The sequence below is a fragment of the Jatropha curcas genome, chromosome 2, assembly GCF_041381405.1.
Source record: "Jatropha curcas cultivar XTBG-Jc1 chromosome 2, XTBG_Jcur_1.0, whole genome shotgun sequence".
Classification (NCBI taxonomy): Eukaryota; Viridiplantae; Streptophyta; class Magnoliopsida; order Malpighiales; family Euphorbiaceae; genus Jatropha; species Jatropha curcas.
The window spans coordinates 13654896-13674355 of NC_143152.1; the positions used below are offsets into that span (position 1 = coordinate 13654896).

General features: G+C 43.3%; 2 protein-coding genes across 2 annotated transcripts; both read left to right on the plus strand.

Annotated features, from left to right (window-relative positions):
- The first annotated feature begins 242 nt into the window (after positions 1 to 242).
- Positions 243 to 5872, plus strand: LOC149498276 (uncharacterized). Its single transcript, XM_089717279.1, has 3 exons — positions 243 to 533; positions 639 to 1047; positions 5760 to 5872. The coding sequence occupies exons 1-3, from the start codon at positions 243 to 245 to the stop codon at positions 5870 to 5872; spliced, it is 813 nt and encodes a 270-aa protein (XP_089573405.1).
- Positions 5873 to 18592: 12720 nt separating this feature from the next.
- LOC149498277 (uncharacterized) lies at positions 18593 to 19219 on the plus strand. The gene has a single exon (XM_089717280.1). The coding sequence runs from the start codon at positions 18593 to 18595 to the stop codon at positions 19217 to 19219; it is 627 nt and encodes a 208-aa protein (XP_089573406.1).
- The last annotated feature ends 241 nt before the right edge of the window (positions 19220 to 19460 follow it).

Genomic DNA, 19460 nt, shown 5'->3' on the forward strand with positions numbered 1-19460 from the left:
AAGTTGACCACAGGAGCATGTTTTAACTGTGGTGAGGTTGGACACTTTGTGAGGGATTGCCCTAAACCGAGAATGACTATAGCATATACAGCTACAGGGGGATCGATTGAAAGACCAGCTGCTAGTTATGGATCTTCTCAGTCTTCAGGCAAAGGTAGGGGCAGCGGTAGAGGTAGCATGTCGGGTAGTCAGGGGACAGTGAATCAACTAGAGCCTATTGGTGTACCAGCTAGAGTAAAGCTATGAGGCAGAGGCAGGATGCAGATTCAGCTGATGTAGTGACTGGTATATTTCCTTTATTTAATCATGATGTTTATGTATTGTTTGATCCTGGATCATCTCACTCTTATATTAGTGCTGAGATTTCTTGCTATGCATCTGTTCCTTGTTTGAGATTGGGGTATGAAGTGCTTGTATCGAGTCCATTAGGACAGGAGGTTATTGTTAACAAATTATATCCTGATTGCCCACTCATAATCCAAGATCATGTATTCCCTTCTGATTTAGTTGAGATGCCTTTCGGAGATTTTGATGTTATTTTGGGCATGGATTGGTAAAAAAAATATCAAGCAGTGGTTGATTGTGACCTTAAGAAGATACTATTTAAATTGCCAGAATATATAGATGTGGTGATACAGGGTGAGAGACAGATACTTCCTTCATCTGTGATAACTGTAGCTTTAGCTCAGAAATTGATCCGTCATGGGTGTGAGGCATACCTAGCTCACATTGTGGACACAAGGGTAGGTACTCCTAGTCTTAAGGACATTCCTACTGTGTGTGACTTTCCAGATGTTTTTCCAGAAGAGTTACCAAGATTGCCGCCAAAAAGGGAAGTTGAATTTGAGATTGAGGTTATGACAGGGACTCAACCGATCTCCATTACTCCTTACAGGATGGCTCCTGCTGAATTAAAAGAATTGAAAGCACAATTACAGGAATTGCTTGATAAGGGGTTTATTCATCCTAGTGTGTCACCATGGGGAGCTCCAGTGCTATTTGTAAAGAAGAAAGACGGCAGTTTACGGTTGTGCATCGATTACCGTTGTGAATACTCAAATTTTGAGGCTCAAAGAGCCATTTTTTCCAGACTGCAAATAGTCCGGTCGGACCGGAGGTCATTGAAAAAATTCACCGGAAGTGTGCCAATATGGTACTTGAAATGTCCGAAAAATTACGAGGATCACGGAACTGGTCTCGGAATATTTTTTGGAGGTCCGGAACTCCCGGAAAAGCCTCCGGAACGAAAAAAAAGAAAAAAAAAGAGAGGGGAAAAGGCACACATGCCCGCCCGCGGGGGTGGGCATGCCCGCCCTCAAAGGCGGGCAGGGGCGCCCGGGATCATGTTTTTTTTCCTATAAAAAACGGCTCTGGGGCTCCGTTTTGAGACACTCAGTCTGTGTTGACGGAAGCTCCTTCTCCCTATGCTCTTTGCGATTCTTTACTGCTTTCTTGCATTTTTTAATTTTAGTTTTATTTTATTGTTGTGATACTTGGTCACTTAAAATTAAATTAAAATTAATTCCCTTAACGAGGAGCTTAACCTGGAGTTAAGAAGCGGTCGACGATTAAATCAGGTACATGAACTGAACTCTGCCTATTTAATTTTAGCACTTCATGCATGCTTCTTTTCTACTCCTAATAATTCTACAACTGCATAAATGCATCCATGTCATCATTAGGCAAACAAATTGCCTCAATTAAATAAATTTAGGCTAAATGCCCGATTAATTAATAATCGTGGTATTAAAGCCTAAATCCGACAATATTGGTTTAAAACACCTAGTTAATTAATAGCTATGGTGTAATCCCCTTTATTTCAAACAAATCCGGCTTAAGTCCAATTAATTAATAATTGTGGCTAAAAGCCTTAATCGATCACGTTTTGGCAACAAATTGCCTACAATTAAATCAATCTTTTGGCAAAATGCCTTAAAATTAATCAACTTATTTTGGCTAAAAGCCTTAAATCAATCATTTTGGCGACAATCGCCCAATCAACATCATTTTGGTAATCAAATTGCCTAAATCACTCTTTTTGGCTAAAAGCTTTAAAATCAATCATTCTGGCGACAATCGCCTAAAATTAATCATTTTTGGCAACGATTGCCTAAATCAATCTTTTTGGCTAAAAGCCATTAAAATCAACATTTTTGGCATCAAATGCCTAAAAATCAATCAATTCTTTGGCAAAATGCCTAAATAAAATGCACAAAGCATACACACACTCATGCATAAAGCATCCTCATTCAAAGCCCTCTAAAAGAGGCCTATCGAACTACGTCGACTTTGATCTTCCATTCAAACGGAAGTACGTAGGCACGTTCGGGATTTAACCCCGAGCGGCAAGTCAAAATCACTTAAACATTTTCCATCGGTCCAATTACATCATTCACCTTGCAAAGCATTCATTCGTTGGTTAGTTCATCAACATGACATGGTCTCGGGATCCACCTCGAGTTCGCAAACCAGGCCTTAGACATTGGGATAATTAATCTAGTAATTAGGTTAATTAAAATTGGAGTCAACTTAGGGTTTTTCCTAGTTTACCCGAAAATAATTAAACAAGGTGGTGACTCATACATTCATGTGCATTTCTACCCTTAGTCACATGCATTCACTATGCTATGATATTTGGGGGAGGGGTTCACAGTTTGGCGACTCTGCTGGGGACTTTATGTAATCTTTTTGCATAATAGTGGACTACAATTGCTGTGTAAACTAACCTGCCCTTCTTCAGGGTATTATTTACTATGATTTGTTTTGCAGGGTACCCCAACAAAAAAAAATCCAGTATTCTTTCTTTAAGAATACCGGATAAGGAGAATTTGAACTTGATTATACAACTAAATTAAAACATTTTTAATTTGTTGATTTATTTGCATGGATTGAGAATCTTTTTCTCTATTGCATAAAAAAAAACGAATTTCAAATGAATTTCTTCTCTCTCTGTTCAAACTTCTGAGTCTGGATAGCAAGTAGCGCTGATTGGCATGTCCCTTTGATTATGTCGACGGACAACCAAAGCGTCCTCCCTGTTGCCGAAAACCATCCCTAATCCTTTTGGGGATGGCCCATGGGCATGCGTACCGTTGGACCCACGCGAAACTCTTTGTTTCACATGTGGTTAGGTATATCCATGCTCAAGGCTCAAGGGTCCCTTTATAAGCCGATTCTCTATTCGTGTCATAGCCTATAGAACCTACCTCTAGGACTGTATGCACCCAATGATGAGAACCATACCATTAAAACAGATTATGACGTGCTGTTACGTGCATTCACGACATACCATAAACATGGGGTAAACGCAAAGAGGACGGAAAACACTCTTTCACCATTAGTCATGCACAGTTGGACAAGGAGTCAACCTACCTCATACACCAAACACTATACCTAATCCAACTACCCTTGTACTTTCAGGTGCCCACGATCTAAGTGCCCACATCAGTGCCAGCCACACCTACAGTACTATCACCAGCTTCACCAGCTTCACCAGCTACACCAGCTTCACCTACAACTTCAACAGCTTTACCTGCATCAATGGCATCACTTGCTGATATCCAAACCCTCATCGAACAACTAGAGGCCAGAATGGAGGCCAGAATGAATGAGGCATTGGCTGCCCAAAGGACTGCCCTGATAGCTGAGCTGGGCAATGGTAATGGAAATGGGGCTTCGGCCGGGGGAAGTGGACCTGCTGCCTCCGATCAGGGTCCTGCTGCTGAGCCAACAAACCCTACCCTGAACTTGGAAGACATGCCCTCCAAAACTGCTTCCGAGCTAGAAGCTCAAAGGATGAGGGAAAAGTTGGAACTGCTGGAAAGGTCTATCACTGCCCTGAAGACCCACAAGGAAGTGGTGGACATGGACTCTTTGTCTTTGTTCCCCGAAGCCAGGTTACCAACTAAATTCAAAATGCCCAACATGGACAAGTTTGATGGAACCACTTGTCCTAAAACACATTTGAAAATGTATGTGGGTGCCCTAAACCCATTCGGATTGAGCAGTGAGCTCCTTGCTCAGTTGTTCCAACAATCTCTTACCGGTGCTGCATTAAGATGGTTTGTTAGCCTTGATCGGTCTAAGATGAAGACCTGGGAGGATATCTGTAATGCATTCAATTCACAGTACCACTACAATATGGAGGTGGATGTTACTCGAAGAGAGTTAGAGACCACCAAGCAGAAGAATAATGAGCCTTTCTCCTCGTTCCTTACAAGGTGGAGGGCCAAGGCTGCCCAGATGATTAATCGGCCTTCTGAGCAGGAGCAGGTCGATATAATAATAAAAAACCTGCAGCCTGTTTACCAACAACGGTTGCAAACCCAGTACCTACCAACGTTCCAGTCGCTCATCGCCACTGCTACAAAGGTGGAAGATCTGATCCAAATAGGGCAACTGAAAGATGACTCAGGAACCTCTAAATACAAGAAGCCTAGCCAAGCTAGCAAAGTCCACGAAGTGGCGAGCATCACCCCCACTAACCCATTACGTGTGGGGAACATGAGGAACGGTAATCAGTCGAGAAGAACATACACTGACCTTGGAATGCCAATCCTTTTGGTTTTTAGAGAGGCTGTCAAGGCCAACTATATCAAGCCTCTAGAAGCAAGGCCACCTCCCAATCCATTGCCAAGAAACTACAAGGCAGATGAATATTGCGAGTATCATCAGGGATACGGGCACAAGACCGAAGCCTGCTGGACACTCAAAAACCGCATCCAGGACCTAGTAGACAATGGCTCGATCATTCCGAGGAGTAAGCCTAACATTAGCACTAATCCTTTGCCAAATCATGGGATAAATGCTATTATAACTGAGCAGGAACCAATCGATCCTTTCAAACTGTTCCTTGAAATGAACAACATCTGTGTCTTGGATTTGAATGACCTGAACGAAGAAGTCGATGCCATTACCAGGAGCGGGAGGCAGTACGAACCGTTGGTCTTGGATAAAATCCAGAATAAGCCCTATCAGAAGGTAAAGGAGCAGAAGGAGGACCCAGTACTCTCACAATTGAAAAAGACACAAGCTAGGGTGTCAATCTGGGAACTTTTGGCATCATCCTTTCCTCATCGCCAAGCTCTCTGCAAGGCTTTGAGCCAATTACAGACATCAGTGGAGATTAGCCATGAAGTACTAGTATCCACCCTTACCCAATCATCCAAAGTACAAAGCATCGGGTTTTCTGACGAGGGTTTGCTAAGGAAGGGGGCAGTCATAATAATGCCCTGTATGTCACGGTCCAGACTAGAGACAAAACTGTGCCCATGGTTCTCGTTGACAATGGGTCAGCTCTGAATGTCTGCCCACTAAGGGTAGCCAGTTGCCTGGGGTTAGAAGAAACAGATTTCACCCCCTCTAATCAGATAGTAAAGGCCTATGACAGCACCCGAAGGGAAGTATTGGGAGTTGCCATGCTGAAGTTAACTGTCGGGCCAGCAGTGATGGAAGTCCCATTCCAGGTAATTGATGTACCAACTAGCTTCAACCTGCTCCTGGGTCGGCCATGGATACATCATACTAAGGCGGTGCCCTCATCCCTACATCAAAAGGTCAAATTCCCCTATGAAGACAAAGTTATCACCATTCAAGGAGATGACTACAATCAGCTTAAAAAACCAAAGGGCCAACCTCTCTTTGAGGTCAACCCTGAGGCCGCCAACCTACCCCTTTCGGGATTTCAGTATGATACTGTACAGTTCATGGAAGGAAAAACTGCAAACTCTCGAATTCTCTTTGATTTTGGGACGGTACAGATAAACTGTATAGTTCCTCTGATGCAGAAAATGTCCTATTTGCCAGGAATGATTATGGCGAGGTCTGGGAAAACATATCCTGCACTACAAGCTTGGGAATGCCCAGTGAATGAAGGGACCTATGGACTGGGTTATGAGCCCACTGACGAAGAGCGTGCTGAGAAAACCCGAAGAGGAAGGAAGAAAAGTATATAGATGCGGCCTTACCTTCTCACTCTGAACAGTTACTTCTGCAAACCCGGAGAAGCAGTTCCTTACTGTGGCTTCCGGGAGCCCTTTTGCTGCCTAACCGTTAAGAAGATGCTGCCTGGGATAGAAATATTCTCGGATGTTTGGGGCAACAAGCCCGAGATAGTAACCGAGCTGGAGGCAGAAGACTTCATGCAGCCTAATCTCTTTGATGAGGTTGCAGTTATCACCGGAAGTGACGGGAATCAAGACTTGTGCAACCTAATCAAGCCGAGCGAAGGACCTCTTGACAATTGGTACGCCGAGAAGGAGCACACTGCTGACGAACCCCCTCCCAAGTCAAACCTAGTACCTCCCTCTGTAAACAAATCCTGTATTGAGTCTGAGTCTGACCCCGAGTCTGAAATCGAGTCAGAGTCTAGTTCTGAGTCGTCCCTGTCGGATCTAGAGGATCCAGATTTCAGATTTGATGTAATCTTTGAAGACGATTCCATCATAATCAATAAAGGCTTGCAAATTCTTGATTACCCTGCGTGTCTATCTTTCCAAGCATTTCCAAGCAAAAGTAATAATCAAATAAATGAAATAAAAGATGAAAAAGAAAAAATAATGATTGGCAAAGAAGAAAATGAACATACATACATTGCATCTGATTGTATGAACAGGGAACAGGTCAGTGAATGTTTGAAGAAATTTGCCGATTGTTTCATGTGGAAGGCAAGTGACATCACGGGAATCGACCCAGCAATAGTGGTGCATAAGATTCCAGTATACCCTGAGGCTAAGCCAGTGAAACAGAAGCTTAGAAGGCTAAAGACAGAATGGTCCTTGAAAATCAAGGAGGAAGTTGCCAAGCAACTGGAGAACAAGTTTATAGAGCCCATTGCTTACCCGACATGATTAGCAAACATTGTGCTGGTTCCTAAGAAGGATGGAAAAGTCAGAATGTGTGTGGATTATCGGGATTTGAATAAAGCATGTCCGAAGGACGACTTCCCCCTGCCGCACATTGACTTGTTGGTGGACCGAATGGCTGGACACGAGATGGTCTCCTTGACTGATCTCGCTGTCGGGTACAATCAAATAATGATGCATTTGCCAGACAAAGAGAAGACGGCATTCATCACAGAATGGGGAACCTACTGCTATAGGGTCATGCCCTTCGGGCTCAAAAATGCCGGGGCAACCTATCAAAGAATGGCAACAACCATCTTTCATGACATGATTCACGGAGAGGTGGAAGTGTATGTGGATGATATGGTGGTTAAGTTGAAAACAACCGAAGAACATGCGACCGCACTTGAGAAGTTCTTCCTTAGACTTCGAAAGTATAATTTGAAGCTCAACCCGGCAAAATGTCTGTTTGGAGCCACATCCGGAGTATTTCTGGGGCACATGGTTAGTCGGAAGGGCATAGAGATTGATCCTTCGAAAGCTAGAGCTATTCTAGAAATGCCAGCACCAAGGACCGAAAAAGAAGTCCGAGGTTTCCTAGGAAGGCTACAGTACATCAGCCGGTTCATCAATCAGTTGGCCGATACTTGTGGTCCGATTTTCAAACTACTTAGGAAAGGAGTAGCAGTCAAATGGAATGAGGATTGTCAGGCGGCTTTCGACCAAGTCACGCAATACCTGCTATCCCCGCCTGTTTTACAACCACCAAGGCTAGGAAAGCCTTTGCTACTGTACCTGTCTGTGACAGAAGAAGCAATGGGTGCCATATTAGCTCAACAAGCAGAAGATACAAGGATAGAAAATGCCGTGTATTACCTTAGCAAGAGGATGCTGGAATATGAGTTGAAATACAACAAGATAGAGAAGTTGTGTCTGGCTCTAGTCTGGGCCTGTACCAAGCTGCAACACTACCTCTCGTCTTACACTACACACGTAATCTCTGAATCGAACCCCTTGAAATTCCTTATGGAAAGGCCGGTTCTTGACTGTAAGATGGCAAAGTGGGTGTCAGTGCTTGCGGCTTATGATTTAAAGTTTGTACAACGTAAGGCAGTAAAAGGCGGGGCCTTGGCTGACCAATTAGCAGAATTACCGGTCGAAGACCAAATGCCACAGGTAGAGTTCCCCGACGAAGACCTGTTAAACTTGGAAAGTCAGGTCTGGGAGATGTACTTTGATGGAGCTTCGAACTGCCATGGAAATGGGATTGGAGTTGTATTCAAAACTCCTTGTGGAGAATACATCCCAATTGCAGTTAAATTAGACTTCGACTGTACCAATAATGAGGCCGAATACGAAGCCTGCATCAAGGGGTTAGAAGCAGCTTTGGAAAAAGAGATAAAAGTCCTCAGGGTTTTCGGAGATTCCAACCTGATATTCTCCCAGGCTCTAAGGAAGTGGAAAATCAAGGAAGAGCGTTTGGTTCCTTACCTACAACGCTTAGACGAATTGGCTCAACAGTTTGAGGAATTATCTTTCCACTACCTGCCGCGAGCCAAAAATCAATTCGCTGATGCCCTGGCCACTTTGGCCTCTATGGTTAATGTGGGGAGAGACCAAGTTATTCGGCCCCTGACAGTTAGGCTTCAGAAACAGCCAGCACACGTCATGCATTTGGTAGATGACAAGCCTTCGTTTTGGGATATACAAAATCACCTTCAGAACGAAGCCTACCCGGAGGGATCCACCAAAACTGATCAACGGACATTAAGACAGTTAGCGTCTGGATACTTCCTTACTGGGGGAGTTCTGTATAAAAGAAGTTGGAACGGCTTGCACCTAAGGTGCGTTGGTGAAGAGGAGGCTCAAACCATTATGGATTCCGTGCATAATGGGGAATCTGGGTCACACATGCACGGGATAGCCTTGGCTCAGAAAATCATGAACCTAGGTTATTACTGGTCAACTATGAATGCGGATTGTGTGAGGCACGCGCGGAAGTGCCATGAGTGCCAAATTTTCTCTAAGCTGCAAAAACGGCCTCCGGTCAATTTAAATCCAATTGCTTCACCGTGGCCTTTTGCAACTTGGGGCATAGATGTAATTGGAAAAATCCACCCGAAAGCCTCTAATGGCCATCAGTTTATCCTGGTCGCTGTAGATTATTTCACCAAATGGATTGAGGCAGCTTCCTTTTCAGTTTTGAACGCCAAGAAGGCAGCGCAGTTTGTACGTGCCAACATCCTTTGTCGGTACAGAACACCATTCGAGATCATTACTGATAACGGGTCTCATTTTCAAGGCGAATTCGCTGACCTCTTAAAGCAAAAGAAGATTCAACATCATAAGTCCTCACCCTATCGCCCACAAACAAATGGGGCCGTCGAAGCTGCGAACAAGGCTATAAAAGTCATTTTGCAAAAGACAATTCAGAAACATAGGGCATGGCATGAACAATTACCAAATGTTTTGTGGGGATACAGGACTTCTATCAGAACGCCTACTGGGGCAACTCCGTATTCTTTGGTATATGGTATGGAAGCAGTACTGCCTATTGAGCTGGAAGTTCAGTCGGCAAGAATTATCCGGGAAAGCCAGATCAGCGAAGCAGATTGGGCTGAGAATTATCATTTACAACTCTTGGGAATGGATGAGAAGCGATTGCAAGCAATCCACCAAGCTCAAGTTTACCAAAGAAGAATGGCGCGGCATTTTAACAAGAAGGTTAAAGACCGGAAACTCGAAGAAGGTTATTTGGTCCTGAAAGAAATTAGACAGCCAACCCTGGACCCACGTGGGAAGTTTCGTCCTCATTGGGCTGGACCCTACGTATTGAAAAAAATATTATCCGGCGGAGCCGTCATCCTGACTGATTTGGATGGTTTGGAATTCACAAATCCGTGTAATTTAGATCAGTTAAGAAGATATTTTGTGTAGTTGTAATCATTTGCATAATGTAGAAAGAGCTACATTAGACCTGATTCTCCTTGGAAAAAAAAAAGAAATTATGTATCGGAGATATGTAGGCAGCCCTCTTTGGGCGCGGTCTAAGCATTAATAAAAAAAAACATTTCATATTTCATTCTTCTTTGCCAAATAAAAAAAAAAGAAAAGAAAGAACCGCTAAGTTGAAAACCCAAAAAAGGGCGGCTTAGGCAAAAGGGGGTAGCTCGCTAAGCTGAAAACCCGAAAGGGCGGCTTAGGCAAAAATTAGAGCTTGAATAAATAAAAGTTGGCAAATGCTTGGAAAGTTCAAACGCCTAATGACAAAGTCAAATAATCCAGAATCAAGCAAGAGAGTCCAAAATAACTAAAGAAAGTGTAAAGCATACATCCAAAGATAAATCCAAAGTCCCAAACGAAAGGCAAAACAAGGAAAAGATCACAAAAGTTCATAAGAGTCTAGGTATCCCGTCGCCTCCGCGGAGCGGCATCCTCTGAGTCTTCTACTGAACTCTGCCCAGCCTTGCCTGTCCGAGGGGCCAGTACAATCTCCTCACCTGTCCCAACCTCCTCTTCAACATCAGCCTGAACCCAACCTTCAAGAACACTCAGCAGTGTAGTCCTCCTTGGTCTTTCAATCGGCCAGACAGCGGCAATGAACCAGGCCCGGTACTCGGGAGAAGTCTGAACGCTGGTAGGATCGGGTAAAGGTCTCACCATGCGGTGATCTCTAACCCAAGCTTTAAGGACAGTTCGGGTAACACCAGCAGTAATGGCAGCATCAGCCGAAATATCATCCATAATGGGGACAGTCTGATCTATCCCCATCTGCCTCAAAACGCGCGAAGCGCAGTACCAAGTGCAGTGGGTAAGGCCTAGGAGGTAAACCCGAGAATGGCGGAAGCTGACCTGAATAAATCGGTTGATATTGTACCAAGGGATGAACCACAGTATCTCATTTGGACCCAATTCAACCAGCCACGAAGTCCATGTTTCAATAGAAGGGTGCGAGATCAAGATTTTTCGCATGCGATACTGGGAAGGATTGTAAGGAAGGGAGGTAGGAGCAGCCACCACTTGAAGATGATCCCTCAACCAAACCTGAGTAATGGATCTTTTCTATTACGAAGAAACAAATTAAAAAGAAGAAGAAGAATGAGGTAGGATAATAGGAAAAAAAATACCTGGAGAATGATGGGAGAAACAGTCCAATCATCGAACCCTAAAGCGGCTCTGTCAAGGCTTCTAATGGTCTCTGCCAGCACAACACCGCCAATGCAACCCATATCCTCCATTTGCCAAACCATGGGACAAAGCCGAAAGTCTCCAAAACCTGGGTCCCGGTTGAATAAGAAACCAGCCAATAAGCAGAAAACCAGGGCCCGCATCCTCAGCCTCATCCGGTCAGGGTCGTCCAAGCAAGTCTCTGAAAATTCATCAATCAGGGGCAGCAGAATCGCCTTCTGATCATCCACAATCATAGCCCTAGCCTGTGGCCGGCTAAACCGAAACAAGTTCTCAAATGACTTAACATACCCAACTTTCACCTCGTGCCTAACCAAGGGAGCATTGGGATCACACCCTATAATTGCACAAAATTCCTCAAAAAGAGGGCACATTTCCTCCATCATAGCCCCAAACCGAAAAACGTGAGCCTCAGGATCCCAAAATCTAATACAGGCTCGCAAAAAGTCCCAGTCAACTACTACGCCCCTAAGAGTGATAACAGGAGAAATTCCGTACCTCCCCAAATTGATCTTTTCAACTTTGGAGAGACTCCTGGTCCAGCTATGCATGCTATGGTTGTAAAAGGGATTCATGTTTTTATTTATTTATCCTGTTTTTATTAATTAAAAAAAAAGTATAATAATAAATAAAATAAATAAATAATAATAAGTAAAAAAAAATGGGGAGAGGAGAAAACTGACCACAATAGCTGTTTAGGCACAGAATTCGAGAGTTAGAATGAAGAAAAGGGCTGAAAACAGCCTTTTTATTTAGAAAGTCGCACCCAAGGGCGGCTGCCCGCGCCCTCTAGGGCGGGTATGCCCACCTGGAGGGCGGGCACGCCAGCCCGGTTAGGGTGGGCATGCCCGCCCGCCTAGCCCAGGCGGGCATGCCCGCCCAGGGAAGGCGGGCTGCCCGCCCTCCCAGTCGAGGCGGGCATCCCCGCCCAAGCAGGGCGGGCACGCCCGCCCAGCCCAGGTGGGCATGCCCGCCCAGACAGGGCAGGGCACACCCGCCCATCCCAGGCGGGCGTGCCAAAAAAAAAAAAAAAAAAAAAATCTTTCTTGTTCTTTTTTACAAAAGGATATGTTCTTAAAAAAAAAACAAAAAAAGGGGGGGGGGGGCAAGGTGTGTTTTTTTTTAAAATTGGATTTCTCTTCTGTTCAAATCTAATAAACGTGCATACTTTCAGTATTAATCAAATGCAGGTACAAATAAGTTAAGTACAGAAACACAGGCCAAGATTCGGTACAGGAAAATAAAGAGGAAAGAAAATAAAGGAAAGCAAGGAAGTCTAGCAGCTATCAGCGGCGAGACCTCCTCCTCCTCCGGTCGTCAAAAGCCTGCAGTGTCCAAGCTGAAGTTAGTTCCTCCTGCATTCTAAGGATTAGCTCCATCATCTGACTGATCAAGCCGTCAGGAACCTGGAAGTCACACAAAAAATATATATATATATATAAGTCAATATACAAATCTCTTATAAATCCTTTTTATGAGAGATTTATCATTCATTACCTCATTAATGTCATCAGGAGGAAGAGCCAGGCGATTCACACGCTTTAGGGACACCTCCCGAAGAGATGAAGTACCCTCAGGAGTGTAATAGGAAATGCTGTATGGAAGGTGCAAATTGGCCAAACCCGGATGGACTGGCCTGGTAGCCTCTGAAATAGCCTGGGGAATCCTGAAGGCACCAACCGCATGGCTAGGGCCAGCTCGAGACGGACCCTCCACCGGAGTAGAAGAAGAAGGATGGGACGTAGGCCTCCTCCTTGGAGTCCTGGCCGAGGAGCCTGAAGCCCGAGAGGAACGGGTGCCGAGCGGCTGGAAAGTGGTCGACCTCGGGAGACTGTCAAGCCTAGAGCCGATGGGCCGCATCAGAAACACCTGGCAGAATTCGTCATAATCTCCACCCCGGATCAATTCCATATGTGGGATACCTTCAGTATGGGCATCTGTAAGAACCATCTGTTTGCCCGCTCGCATGTCCTCAGGAGGAGGAAGAGGAACGGAGCGACAGCCCCTAACCTGGAAGTGCACTCGCTCACCCAGGTAATAACGTCTCAGAACGGGATGTGATAAGACAAACCGCCGCCGAGACAGAGCCTCTGATCGCCTGAAGTGGGGATCAGCCTCAATCCAACGTTGGAGTCGGGTATTCATCACCCCTACCTCAGCCTATGCAAGGGAAGCTAATGTGTTAATAAATCCTTTATTTTTCACACGACTAAGGGAAATTAAGAGGGCACTCGCCTGCTCTATGGTACAAGTATCGAAGAAGCTCCGCAAATCCCCTAAAGACTTCTGGCGTAGAACAGACTGGTGATTAGCTCGGTACCATCTCCAAGCCAAAGGTACCAACCCTAGCCCAAGATCAGTATGAGGCAGCTCTGGGCGGAGGTAGGGAAAATACTCAAAAGCCCAAGTCTGCAAAAACGAAGGAATGGATCAATAATAAAAAGGGGGGGAAAAGAAAAGGAAAAGACAACACAGAATGAGGATATGCTCTTTACATTACCTCCCAGAAATAGTAGGTCCCGCTGAGCTTACAGTGGCCTCGACTCAGATCGCACATATCATCATACATGCGGCTCAGAATAGCACCGGCCCAGTCGTACTCAGTAAGATGGGCCAAGTCCTCCAAACTCTTCAGAATAGAGGGATTAAACTTCTCTTTTCTGTTAGACCAGAAAGACGACGCAAACAACAGCAACAGAGTGAATCTAGCTACCTGAGTAGCCGTTAGCTCTCCCTGTCTATGTCTGGCATAAATGTCAGGGGCCTGGAGAGATAACCAGTGCCTCGAAACACTCAGATCGGGAGTAGAATAGCTAGGTCTAACAATCCGGGGAAGGTCAATCCCTATCAGCTCCGTCATTCGGTCGGGGGTGACCGCAGTCCTCCAATCGTCATATAGCTCGATCAGCCGAGTACCAAAAGGAATCCCAGAAATCAATGAAAAGTCGGTCGGGGTCATCGTCATCTCACCCCAAGAGAAGTGGAAAGTGTTGGTGGTGTCCCACCATCTCTCAGCCAACACACCCAGTAGGCTCTTATAATTCTGCCTACCCAGCTCGAGGTTTCTTAAGAAGTCCAGGTGAGAAGGGCCAATGATGGCTCCGACCGGGTTATTATGATCAAGTATGTCAAACGGGATCTCAGCAATGGAGGACTCGCCTACGTCCAGCCTAATGTATGCACCCTAAAAGGTAAAACAGTTTAAGGTTATCCTTTGGTTCCTAACTAAAAGATATCTTAATCCCCTCCTAGTATGCATACTAATAAAAATAGTAAGCACAAAAAGAAGTCAATTACAATTTGGCCTAAGGCCCAAAGAAATTACAATTTGGCCTAAGGCCCAAAAAATCACAATTTGGCCTAAGGCCCAGAAAATTACAATTTGACCTAAGGCCCAAAAAATCACAATTTGGCCTAAGGCCCAGAAATTACAATTTGGCCTAAGGCCCAAAGAATCACGATTTGGCCTAAGGCCCAAAAATCACAGTTTGGCCTAGGGCCCAAAAAATTACATTTCGGCCTAAGGCCCAAAATCACAATTTGGCCTAAAATAATGGACAATATGCCAATAAAGCAAGCGTACCTGGGCAAAGACGCCGGTCATAGAAGCGTGAGTATCAGCATCCGCCATGAGATCGACATCACTGAAAGAGATCTCTAGAGACTCCAGCAGATCCTCGTCGCTGCCATAATCGGAGAAAGCCATGATGAGAGATTTGGGAGAATTTGAGAGAGAGCCTTAGAGTAAGAGGATGGAAATGAATGAAAAAATGAAAGTTTAAGCTATTTATAGAAGAAAAAAGGAGCCAAAAGGCGGGTCTTCTGGACGCGTCTGTTTTTTCGCCTCCAAAATTTGTGTTTCAGACAACCACCGACTCCCATAAATCAATTTTATGGTCGCCGGTGGGGGGCAGCTGTGAATACTCAAATTTTGAGGCTCAAAGAGCCATTTTTTCCGGACTGCAAACAGTCCGGTCGGATCGGAGGTCATTCAAAAAGTTCACCGGAAGTGTGCCAATATGGTACTTGAAATGTCCGAAAAATTACGAGGATCACGGAACTGGTCTCGGAATATTTTTTGGAGGTCCGGAACTCTTGGAAAAGCCTCCGGAACGAAAAAAAAGAAAAAAAAGAGAGGGGAAAAGGCACACATGCCTGCCCAGGCCAGGCGGGCACGCCCGCCCAAACCAGGCGGGCACGCCCGGCCGGCTAGGGCGGGCACGCCCGCCCAGCCCAGGCGGGCAGGGGCGCCCGGGATCATGTTTTTTTTCCTATAAAAAACGGCTCTGGGGCTCCGTTTTGAGACACTCAGTCTGTGTTGACGGACGCTCCTTCTCCCTACGCTCTTTGCGATTCTTTACTGCTTTCTTGCATTTTTTAATTTTAGTTTTATTTTATTGTTGTGATACTTGGTCACTTAAAATTAAATTAAAATTAATTCCCTTAACGAGGAGCTTAACCTGGAGTTAAGAAGCGGTCGACGATTAAATCAGGTACATGAACTGAACTCTGCCTATTTAATTTTAGCACTTCATGCATGCTTCTTTTCTACTCCTAATAATTCTACAACTGCATAAATGCATCCATGTCATCATTAGGCAAACAAATTGCCTCAATTAAATAAATTTAGGCTAAATGCCCGATTAATTAATAATCGTGGTATTAAAGCCTAAATCCGACAATATTGGCTTAAAACACCTAATTAATTAATAGCTATGGTGTAATCCCCTTTATTTCAAACAAATCCGGCTTAAGTCCAATTAATTAATAATTATGGCTAAAAGCCTTAATCGATCACGTTTTGGCAACAAATTGCCTACAATTAAATCAATCTTTTGGCAAAATGCCTTAAAATTAATCAACTTATTTTGGCTAAAAGCCTTAAATCAATCATTTTGGCGACAATCGCCCAATGAACATCATTTTGGTAATCAAATTGCCTAAATCACTCTTTTTGGCTAAAAGCTTTAAAATCAATCATTCTGGCGACAATCGCCTAAAATTAATCATTTTTGGCAACGATTGCCTAAATCAATCTTTTTGGCTAAAAGCCATTAAAATCAACATTTTTGGCATCAAATGCCTAAAAATCAATCAATTCTTTGGCAAAATGCCTAAATAAAATGCATAAAGCATACACACACTCATGCATAAAGCATCCTCATTCAAAGCCCTCTAAAAGAGGCCTATCGAACTACGTCGACTTTGATCTTCCATTCAAACGGAAGTACGTAGGCACGTTCGGGATTTAACCCCGAGCGGCAAGTCAAAATCACTTAAACATTTTCCATCGGTCCAATTACATCATTCACCTTGCAAAGCATTCATTCGTTGGTTAGTTCATCAACATGACATGGTCTCGGGATCCACCTCGAGTTCGCAAACCAGGCCTTAGACATTGGGATAATTAATCTAGTAATTAGGTTAATTAAAATTGGAGTCAACTTAGGGTTTTTCCTAGTTTACCCGAAAATAATTAAACAAGGTGGCGACTCATACATTCACGTGCATTTCTACCCTTAGTCACATGCATTCACTATGCTATGATATTTGGGGGAGGGGTTCACAACCGTCAGTTGAATAAGGTCACAGTCAAGAATAAGTATCCTTTGCCAAGGATTGATGATCTCTTTAATCAGCTTCAAGGTGCTTCTGTATTCTCTAAGATAGATTTGAGATCGGGGTATTATCAACTCAGAGTTAAAGAGCAGAGTATTCCTAAGACGGCATTCAGGACTCGCTATGGCCATTATGAGTTTCTAGTTATGCCATTCGGATTAACTAATGCTCCAGCAGCATTCATGGCTTTGATGAACACGATCTTCAAACCTTACCTTGACCAATTTGTTGTGGTTTTTATTGATGACATTCTGGTATATTCCAAAGATAGAGAAGAGCATGATAAGCACCTAAGAATTATTTTTCAAACTCTTCGAGAAAAACAACTTTATGCTAAGTTTTCTAAATGTGAATTCTGGTTAGCACAAGTTGCTTTTCTTGGTCATATTGTATCTGCAGAGGGTATTGCAGTGGATCCTGGTAAGATTGAGGCTATTTCCAGTTGGAAGCCACCTAAGAATGTTTCTGAGATTCGTAGTTTCTTGGGTTTAGCTGGCTATTATCGCAAGTTTGTTAAGGGATTTTCTATCATTGCTCTGCCCTTAACTAAACTATTATGGAAGAATGTTAGACTTGAATGGACAGATAAATGTCAGGAGAGCTTTGATAAGCTAAAGAAGTGCTTGACTGAAGCGCCAGTTTTGACTTTACCTAATCCAGGTAAAGAGTTTACTGTTTATAGTGATGCTTCTCATAATGGCTTAGGTTGTGTGTTGATGCAGGATAGATATGTTATTGCTTACGCATCACGCCAACTTAAACCACATGAGAGGAATTATCCTACACATGATTTGGAACTTGCAGCCATTGTATTTGCATTGAAGATATGGAGACATTATCTTTATGGTGAGAAATGCTATATCTTCAGATATCATAAAAGTTTGAAGTATCTGGGTACTCAAAGGGAGTTGAATTTGCGACAGAGAAGATGGCTTGAGTTGATAAAAGATTATGACTGTATTATCGATTATCAGCTAGGGAAAGCTAATGTGGTAGCAGATGCACTGAGTCGTAAGACTATTGCTAGCCTGAGGACTACAGCGTTATCTCTATTCCATGATCTACGGTCTATCAATGCTAAGATTGAGAAGATTTCTGACAATTGGGTGTTAGCTAATCTTCAGGTGAAGCCTTTATTGATTGATCAGATTCGAACAGCAATAGTGACTGATGATGAATATCAAAAGATTCTTTCTGAGACACAAGAGGGTAAAAGACCAGATTTTTCTGTCAGTAGAGATGGGTTATTACTATTTCGGGACCGGTTATATGTTCCTTCAGATTTAGATTTGAGACATCTCATTTTGAAGGAAGCACATGATTCTCCATTTGCTATGCATCCAGGCTGGACCAAGATGTATAGGGATTTGAAGAGGAACTATTGGTGGACTGGTATGAAGAAAGATATTGCTGAATTTGTAGCTAAATGCCTAACGTGTCAACAAGTCAAGGCAGAACATCAAGTACCAGCAGGATTACATCATCCACTTCAGATTCCAGAATGGAAATGGGAAAGAGTGACTATGGATTTTCTAATGGGACTTCCACTTACCCAGAAGAAACATGATGCAGTTTGGGTTATTGTGGATAGATTGACGAAGAGTGCTCATTTCCTACCTGTAAGATCAGACTATAGTTTAGAGAAGTTGGCAGAAATGTATATTGGTGAAATAGTTAGACTACATGGAGTGCCAGTATCCATTGTTTCTGATAGAGATCCAAGATTCACATCTAGAATTTGGGCTAGCTTACAGAAAGCCCTGGGCACTAGATTGAATTTTAGCACTGCATTCCATCCTCAGACAGATGGTCAATCTGAGAGGATTATTCAAATATTGGAGGATATGCTTCGAGCTTGTGTTCTTGAGTTTGAAGGTAGTTGGGATAACTATTTGCCTTTGATAGAATTTGCTTATAATAACAGTTACCAAACCAGTATCGGAATGCCTCCATATGAAGCTTTATATGGTAGAAAATGTAGGACACCTCTATGTTGGGATGAAGTTGGTGAAAGGCAATTACTAGGTCCTGAAATTATTCAACAAACAGAAGAAAAGATCAAAGTAATTAAAGAAAAATTGAAGGCAGCAACAGATCGACAAAAGTCATATGTGGATCTAAAGAGAAGAGATATAGAGTATAATGTGGGTGATAAAGTATTCCTTAAGGTTTCCCCTTGGAAGCGTGTTATGAGATTTGGTAGAAAGGGAAAATTAAGTCCTCGTTTCATAGGACCTTATGAAATACTTGAGAGGATTGGTCCATTGGCATATAAGTTAGCCTTACCACCAGACCTCGATAAGATTCATAATGTTTTCCATGTTTTTATGCTTCGGCGATATAGATCGGACCCTTCACATATATTGCCTTTAGAATCAATTGATGTTAATCGAGACGTCACATATGATGAAGAACCAGTGGCTATCCTAGCTAAGGAAATTAAGCAACTTCGGAATAAACAGATTCCCCTAGTTAAGGTGTTATGGCGAAGCCACTCCAGAGAAGAGGCTACTTGGGAACGTGAAGAAGATATGAGAAGACAACATCCACAATTATTCAGCGATCTATAACAGGTAAAAATTTCGAGACGAAATTTCTTTAAGGAGGGAAGAGTTGTAATATCCTCAATTTTGTAGTTCTTTCTATTCTAGCTTTTTCGATGAATTCGATTATCCGAAAAAAAAAAAAGAAGGAAAACTTAGAATAATGGGAAACACTATATATTGAGAATATTAATATTAATTAAATGAAACATTAATTGATCTTTGCAAATCAATGTGAAAGCTTAAAGGAAATCAAAAATGAGTTAAA

What these genes read in the sequence shown, in the direction of transcription:
- LOC149498277 (XM_089717280.1), top strand. Translation starts at nt 18,593, where the DNA reads ATGCCTCCATATGAAGCTTTATATGGTAGAAAATGTAGGACACCTCTA.
- LOC149498276 (XM_089717279.1), top strand. Translation starts at nt 243, where the DNA reads ATGAGGCAGAGGCAGGATGCAGATTCAGCTGATGTAGTGACTGGTATA. An exon ending in TGCCTTTCGGAGATTTTGAT is followed by an intron (nt 534 to 638) that starts GTTATTTTGGGC and finishes GTGGTGATACAG; the next exon opens with GGTGAGAGACAGATACTTCC. An exon ending in GTTGTGCATCGATTACCGTT is followed by an intron (nt 1,048 to 5,759) that starts GTGAATACTCAA and finishes GGGACGGTACAG; the next exon opens with ATAAACTGTATAGTTCCTCT.